General features: G+C 49.2%; 1 protein-coding gene across 1 annotated transcript; it reads right to left on the reverse strand.

Moving 5' to 3' along the window:
* Nucleotides 1-486: 486 nt before the first annotated feature.
* LOC143349115 (uncharacterized) lies at nucleotides 487-4286 on the reverse strand. Its single transcript, XM_076780074.1, has 2 exons — nucleotides 3502-4286; nucleotides 487-844 (listed from the first exon to the last, which is right to left on the reverse strand). Exons 1-2 carry the CDS (start codon nucleotides 4284-4286, stop codon nucleotides 487-489), a joined length of 1143 nt encoding a protein of 380 aa, XP_076636189.1.
* Nucleotides 4287-8528: the final 4242 nt, after the last annotated feature.

Genomic DNA, 8528 nt, shown 5'->3' on the forward strand with positions numbered 1-8528 from the left:
CGCACAGCTTATTGCAGTGTAGCCCGTTTTTGATTCTGCCGGCAAAAACACGTAGCCAATTTGTGCAGGGTCGCCATTGGTGTGTACAATGCTTGGCTTCCAGCCACACAGTGCTACAGTGTCAAATCCCGAGAACAACGAGAAGACAGTGAGCGAGCCGGTCCGGAACCTGGACCCGGAAATGGAGGCCCAGTTCCAACGCTTCCTGCAGCTGGGGGAGGGCCTTCGACCCCCAGCAGCAGCACCGACCGCAGCTGCAACACCGGCAGCAACGACGAGCGAGCCAGCAGCCATGGAGGTTGGCGAGGCCTCGGCGGCCCTTCGGCAGCCACCACCGACGCCGACCTTCCGAATAGCACGTGACGCTCGAGCTGGTCCCTCTTTTATGCCGAGGATCGCTCGCGTTTCGCGGATTTTACTTACCACTTTTAGCGGCGGAAAACGTCCGTTCGACCCTGCAAAAACTGCAGGGTCGTGAGCACGGCCTCATTGATCGCCGCCTGGTCTCTGCGGGGTCGGTTTCGTGGCCGCGTTGGAGGAGCCGGTCGCTCGATGGGGCGACTCACTCCCCGCTCCTCCGAAGCCCGTTGGCGTCGGCGTGGCCTTCTTCCTGCCGACTGTGGTGATGGGCCTGGTGTCGCAACTTGCGGGACCGTCGAGAGCTGCGGCTGCACGGGGTTGCTCGCCGTGACCGCCGCCTCCGCCTCGTGGAAGTCGCACGCCACGAGGCGTCCGGTCTGGTTCCACTTTATGACGTAGTGGCCTCCTGGGACCGCCACTTTTCGACGTCTTGATGTCCAGGGGACATGGACCGGAATCTGTAGGACATCCTGCCCCAGGTCGACTTTGTTTAAAGAGTCTTTGTTTAAAGACCTTAACCGCCCTTAGGGGGTTATTTCATTCTGACGTGGTCCGGATTACGAGGGAAAGGACACTGGGAAAAAGTATTGAATAAATTGATGCACCTGAATTTGCTCTATGAAATTAACGTTTATTTTTAATGAAAAAGAAAAAAACGAAAAAAAACCACCTAGACGTCGGCCAGACGTCTGGGGGAAAAAACCTGGGCCGGCTGCTCCTGGCCAAGTTCGCGATGTGTTGTTCTGTAACAAGGAAAGACAAGGCTGGATTTAAATACCTATTAACGCTTGTCGCGTCGCCCGTCTCGCTCTATCTCGCACGCTCCTGTCTGTGCCGTTCGCACTCAAGAGCGGAGATTACAGACACGTCTCGACGAACTGAGATATGTGTGAGTGGACTGTATATATGAACGTTCTCACAAATCGAGAACCGTTCGATCGCTGTGCGGAAGAGGAGATCTAATTTCTCAATTCTCCGCTTTTTAGCGATGGTTGAATGCCGCAGGAAAGGACAACAGGTGGAGGTCGTAAAGCTCCAAATGCTGTCCAAACCGCAGTTTCGCACCGTTCCCTGCGTACAAGACGCGGTGTGGTGTAGCCCTTAACGGTGCACGTAGCGTCTTACGTTTAAAGGAGCATACACCACGGCGCTCATTATGCGTTGCTCTACGCACAAGGTACGTACTCACTGGCGGTCAAGGAGCGTTGCTCGAGCAGGTTGAGAGCTAAGAAGTCCGGAATTTCTTAGCCCCGACCGGAGAAACGGTGAGCCCACGTAGGGTATCGGTCAGAGACCACCCTAGGAGTGATATACAAAACCGTGCGGACAATTCAACTTGTCGCACGACCGCGTCAAATGCAGCAGTCCGTTCGACAAATTCTTACACGACCGTGAAACTCAAACGTTACGTGAAGATAATCAGCCTCACACGACCGCGTCAAATGCAGCAGTCCGTGGAGTCGTCAGTACTGATCGGGCCGTAGCCCTTTGCTGAGACTGGAGTTTCGACACACGGGAAACGATTCTTATCTCGATTCCCCTTTCATGACCGCGAAGCACAAACGTCACATGAAAGTTGGACGAAAACCCAGTCTTTTAAATTTTGTTAATAATCTCGCCAAGCGGGAACCGAAGTTTATCAATTCCCTCACACGACCACGTAGCTCGAGCGTGACGTGCTATTCGGCGAGATTGTACAGTCAATAATCGGGGCTGATAAAATGCCTCACCGATTTAGTTAATTTTGAGCAACAATTTAAAATTCTCAACGAAAGGTTCGAGTGTTCTCAAAACCTATATTCGGAGATTTGGTTTCGTCGCGGAGCGGAATCGTTTGTCGATCTGCTCGCTGCGAGGACCAGCTATCGAGTCTCGAAGCTAAGAAGCGAACAGACATCCGCAGTCGCGGCCACGAGAGGGGTAATCACCACCTCGCGGCGCTATCCCTGCTCTTCAATGCCTATCTCTTCTTAATTTCAATATTCCTCTACCCTCTCTGTTTATGGATCTTCGACGATCGATCCCAAGTAAATATATTGGGTCGATCACGTGACTGAGAGCAACCAACACTCGCGTATGGTTTTTCTAACCTGTATCGTTCCGCGTACCGAACTACGCATCAGAGAGTCTCTGGAATGTCGCGTACACGAAAAACAATACCGTACGAGGAATTTATGGTTCTCAGTTATAATTCACGTTAACTTGAATATTTCTCTAAACGGTTCTCAAATCCGTCAATTAACGTGATATTTAAACAAAGTTTATCTTTACTAAGAAAAGATACTAATTTCTCGAGACTTGTATTTAAAAATTTAAATGAATCGATGAATTGCAATTTTATGCGCTTGCGCGAGTTCGATTCTTCATCCGCGTTTTCAACATATTTTGTAAATGAAATGTACTTCTCTTTTGTTATCGGCAATACAGTGACATCACCCTCAAATGTTGTGGCTATCTCCTTGATAATAGAATGTGAATCATAACCGGATAAATTGTGAAAGACTATGGGGATGGCAAACGCGTCTTTATAATTTAGATTGTGATTTGAATGTGCAGGACCTCTGTACCGACCGGTTAAATGGCATTGTTCGCGTACCCGCTTATCATCTCGCGTAAACGGTGTTTCGCATATATGACAGTGTGTTGCCATATTAAAATTTCGTAATTGTTCAGCTGATAAATTTTCCATGGGTACATTGGTCGATAAGATGGACTTTACACGATGTGACAAATCTTGAAGTTGTCTCACAAACCATGATACGCAATCAGAATTGCGACGACATTGAAACGTAGATAACGAATCGTCGTACGAGCACCGCACATAATATCCCACGCTAAATACACGATGATGCTGGTACATGTATCTTGACGCTTCTCGATCAGTATCCGTTTTCTCCAAGATGCATTCCAGATCGGCATACACGATAAACGGAACACGCTCTTTCCTGTTATAGTTGCTGAAGCTGAGCCACTTACTGCCATCATCATTTGGCAATATGATTGCGCAATCATTCATCTTCTCACAATCCATGGTGTGAGCTTCCAGCTTCTCATTCGAGCTAAAGTAGTGTAAACATCTGCAATAACAGGCATAATTTTTATCTAACATAAAATATTTAAAAAGATTTATTATATACATACCTATCACAAAAGTATTTCCTACCATTATGTTTACTCAATTGGGTGCATACAAGGCGAGATAAGTTCTTAATCCATGCGAAATGTCCCACGTCGTTTGCTCCTTCTAAATACAACAAATTGACATGCCTCTCCATCTTCTTATCGGTGACTCGTATTGGTAACACCTTCTTATTCTCAATGGTATAGACATTGATGGAGATGTTGTTGATATGTTCAAACTTTTTAATTTGGTTCAATGTCATTGGAAATTCAATATCCTGGATATTCAACACTGTTGTATAATGAGGATATGACGATGCCAGAGATACGCGACTTTCGGCTGGATACAGAGCGGCCACCACCGACCACGCAAAACATGCATTGTCCGTCGAGCATACATTGATTACTGCTTTCTTTAGTCGTATCTCTCGCGGTAATTGTATGGCACGTCCTGCATGCATCGGCATATATTTATTTACATTAACAATTAAATTCAGTATACGCGACAGCGCCCACCCACTATCGCGTTCCTGAAACTCGTCTAAGGATGCTAGAATGGGTTCGATGACGCGTAAATCATACGATTCGCGTAGGTCAGACAAGTGAAAAAGTTCACAGTTTTTCGTGTTAACACTTTTGTTTGCACATTTGTTACCAGCCACAAATTCACCGTTAAGTATAGTATTTATTTTTACACTATCATGTTTCAGCACAATGTTCCGCACATGATCGACTACAATATCCCTTGCATCTTCGAGAAAATTGCGAGGCTCTATGTGGTTAGAATTTATCACCGCACTGGTCATTATACGGTTAACGAAAGCCGTATCAATTTCATGCCATCTGAGTCTTGCACTATGTCCAGCACCCACATGTACAAATCGATTGCGTGTCGAATCTTTTAGACTTTCTAATCTAGCGTGTTACGTATGCCGAACGTTTCGTTCCCCAATTTTTCTGTACCACTTGCGTGGTAAATATAATCATTCTTTGATCGCGACATAAGATACACGAAACACCTGTATTTTACTTGTTGATTTAAGAATATATCTACTTTTATTATTAAATCAGAGTTATCCAACTTCTTTAACCCATAATTATATAAAGCAATTATTATTAGTTAAACGTTCCCACAATAATATAACTTTACCGCTCGAATTATATTATATTTAAAAATTCAAAGTTACGAGGTCAATTAACATATCCTGAATCCAAATACAAATTCTTACAACCTAGTGGTTCCTCGATTACGCATCGAGTTCGTCCATGCAATCTATTACCATCCTAGTGGCTCCCTGATTACGCATCAGGTTCGTCCGCATCCTACAGCTCCCTGATTTCGCATCAGGTTCGTCTGTGATTTATTCAACCTCCCAGCAGCTCCTCGATTACGCGTCGAGTTCGTCTGCGTTTGTTCCAACCTCCTAGCAGCTCCCTGATTTCGCATCAGGTTCGTCCTCGTTATCAACTATCCTAGCGGCTCCCCGATTTCGCATCGGGTTCGTCCGTGTACCTAACTAACAAATTGATACCATATTCCATACTCTCTCTCGCACTCGCCAGCCACGCGCGCTGCACGGCCCTGGCTCGTAACATCCGGTAACGGGAATGAATTCGGCACAATCGCCGCAAATCGCGTGCTCGTCATCTTTTGTGACGTAGAACGCCACTCTGACGCAGACCGTTATTTTGAGGCGATGTCGGACTAGCCGCCACTGCCGGCTTCTTTGGCTGGAAGCGAGACGTTTGTAATCCAAGCACATGATGAGTTTCCCAAGAGTTTGAGGCTTGCCCCAATGGTAACTCCTTTTTATGCGGGCCGGTTGCCCCTTCCTTGGCTGCTACTCCTTCCACGTGCGTTGCGTCGTGGATGACTGTGGTTCCGCAGGAGTGGTGCTGTCCTTTGCTATCGTATATACGGCTGTAGATGGTTGGATCTGAGATTTGTATGTTTTAAGTTTATTACAATGAACGATTTTGTACTTATTATGGATACGAATCCTTACATTATCCTTAGAAATTACGTCGATTACTTCGTACGGTCCGTGATACTGATTGTCAAATTTTTCTTTTCGCGGTTCCTTCAATAGTAGAACCTTATCGCCAGGGAGGAATACCTTATCGTTTACCGACCTATCGTAATAATGTTTGGAACGTAATTTTGCTCTTTCGAGATTTTCCTTTGCCTTGCTTTGTATTTGAATGATTTTGTTCTGTAGGTCGTCCAGATACGCGGCGTGTGACTCATTATCGGAATTAATCTGAATGGGGTCGGCGGATGGCACTCGTGCTAAATGTCCGAATATTAATTCATGAGGGGTGAATAATGTGCCTTCGTGTACGCTTGTGTTATAACTAAACATTGCGAGGTCGAGCCATCTGTCCCAATCATTGTTTAAAATGTAATGTTTTAAATATTCTGTCAATACGTGGTGCGAACGTTCTATCGAGCCGTTAGATTGGGGATGAAACGCGGTAGTTTTGAATTGTGAGATTCGGAATTTCCGCGCGATTGCTTTCATAAGAGCTCCGGTAAAATTCGTGGCTTGGTCGGTTAGAATGGCCTTAGGGGCTCCGAAACGGCAAATTATTTTATTAATGAATGCATCGGCTATCTCTAGGGCACTTGGGTGTTTTAACGGCACCGCTAGAGAGTATTTTGTTAGTAGGTCCTTTTTTTTTTTTTTTTTTCTACGTGGGGAAATCCTCATGGACACCCCGAGGCCCTTAAGTAGCGGAGAGCCTCGGGGTAGTGCCGGACTCCTACCGGCTAAAACCCCACGGTGACCATCCTCGGGCGCTGCGGCGGGGGACAGGGAACTCTAGTGAGACATCACAGAGTCCCCCGCCGCGTCGTGCCTTTTCAGGCCCATCCCGGTGGGAGGCACTCCTCCCACCGCATTCCCACTCAACCGCAGGCGCCCGGTCACTAGCGCCCATGGCCCTGTGACATAGGACTAAGCCGCCGACTGGGCGGCCATGTTGGCCGCTGGACTCATCCGCAGCCAACGGGCCAACCTGCAGCCTTAGGTAACACCCGCGGCAAATATCCCATGCCCCGGGCCCCCCACACACACACATTCACCCACACAAAGCATTCATACCGGTGTTTGGTCCGCGGGAGCTTTCGCTCCAACCTCCGGGATGCCATGCGAGGATGCGGTCACCTGCCTCCTCAGGCTGGTGACCCCATCCCCGCATCCCATCCCAGCGGCTACCCCTATCCGCCACCTGGGGACGCGCCACGTAGGGGTTCACCTCCCCTGCCGCCTGGACAACCAAACGGTTGCGTGGCGATAATGGACGTTCCCTGCGGCCCTACGAACGTGGCTTCGGAGCCCCGATTGACCAGCCGGCGGTCGTGCTCGGCCGCCCAACCCAATAGGGCCTCGCCACGGCGGGTAGTCCTGGGGTTGCCCCATGCAGCTGCATGGGCATTGAAATCCCCCAGGACCAGTACCGGACGGGGCAGGCATCTCCTTATACAATTGCCCACCCCGTCCAAGTACTCCGCATATGTTGCGAGGTCGCAGTTCGGCGACACATAACAGCCCACAACCGCGATGGTCCCCCATTGGACCGCCAGAAACCCCCTCCCTCGATGCAGGATGGTAACCGGAGGGGAATCTGGCGGCCACGCCCAGGCCATCGCCACCAAACCGCACATGCTGCCGACCCAATTGGGCTGGTCGGGAACCGTGTACGGCTCGGCGGCGACGGTAAGGCCTACACTTTGGGCTAGCAGGGCGTGAACAAACATGTCCTGTGCCCTGCGAGCCTCGCCAGATTGGCCTGGAGGAGGGTGAATTTTATTCTTTAACAGCCTCCTCCAGGCCTTTATTCTCAGTTGGGAAGGGGCGCTCCCGCTTCACCTTCGGCTTCGCCGCTGGAAGAGGCCCCCCCCCCGACCGGCTCGTTAACCCCCATTGCTGGTGGAGCCTGTGCGTCTTCGCTCCCTTTATTGACTGGGGCCTTGGGCCCCCCTACAACCCTGGCCTGCCCTCGACGGCCCTGTCTGGGTGGCGGGGCACAACCCGGCCCCCCCAATCGGTGCCCCGTGGGTCTCCCCGGTATGTCCACACAGAGGGGGCACACTGGGGACGCCGCGCCACATACCTTGGCGCGGTGGCTTTGCTAGTAGGTCCTGGAGTGTTAATATGTATTCATAGCCGTCTGTAGTGATTGGTATAGGGCCTACAATGTCCATTGATACTTTGTCAAACGCCGTACCGGGCGTGTCTGTTAGAGTCATCGGGAGTTTAGTTTTTACTCGTATTAATTTTTTTAACTGGCAGCTTGTACACGCGTTTATAAAATCCTGTCCGTCCCTTTTCAGTGTTGGCCAGTAATAACGTTCTCTGATTCTCCTGTATGTTTTAGTAATGCCCTTATGTCCCCCGAATGCTGAAACGTGATTTTCGGATAAAATGTCCGGCCTGAGATTCTCCGGTGGTATTCGTATTTCATTAGAGCAGAAGAAAATCTGCGTGTCTGTGGTTGCAAAAAGTTCGATTAAGGCTTCCTGTAGGAATTCGCTTGGAACGCGATCTATACCGGTGCGAGATATGCTAATTGAACGCAAGCCGAGCTCTGTAGCTACATCACATAATGATCTCAGGCACTCCAGGACATCTTCGGTGGATGCTGAATGGAGCGGAGTCGATTTTACAGGGAGCTGGATCAGGATGATTTTCCCGAATTTGGAGACTTGCTCGCCCCAAGATTGCGTCTTTAAGGGGGGTTAACTTATTTCGTAAAGCTAGGTCGGTTGCTCCGGTATCCAAGGGTTGTCCGTCTAATGATACAAAGCAGGCTAAATTGTCGGGTCGCATGACTAGTTTGTCCCTTGTATGAATTAGAAAATGTCGACGGTTGTGGGCCGTAACGTCTGGTCGGTCCAAAATGGCTGAAGAATCAGAGTCGTCAGATTCCGTGTTAGGGGAGGAGTCCTCCCGAGATCTGGGCAGAGGCGTTGTCAATATTGGGGGCGGAGAAAGGTGTTGTGACGGGGTGGGGGGAGGTATTGGATGCGGCTGGCCCCTTCCCAA

Source organism: Colletes latitarsis, chromosome 12 (genome assembly GCF_051014445.1).
Source record: "Colletes latitarsis isolate SP2378_abdomen chromosome 12, iyColLati1, whole genome shotgun sequence".
Classification (NCBI taxonomy): domain Eukaryota; kingdom Metazoa; phylum Arthropoda; class Insecta; order Hymenoptera; family Colletidae; genus Colletes; species Colletes latitarsis.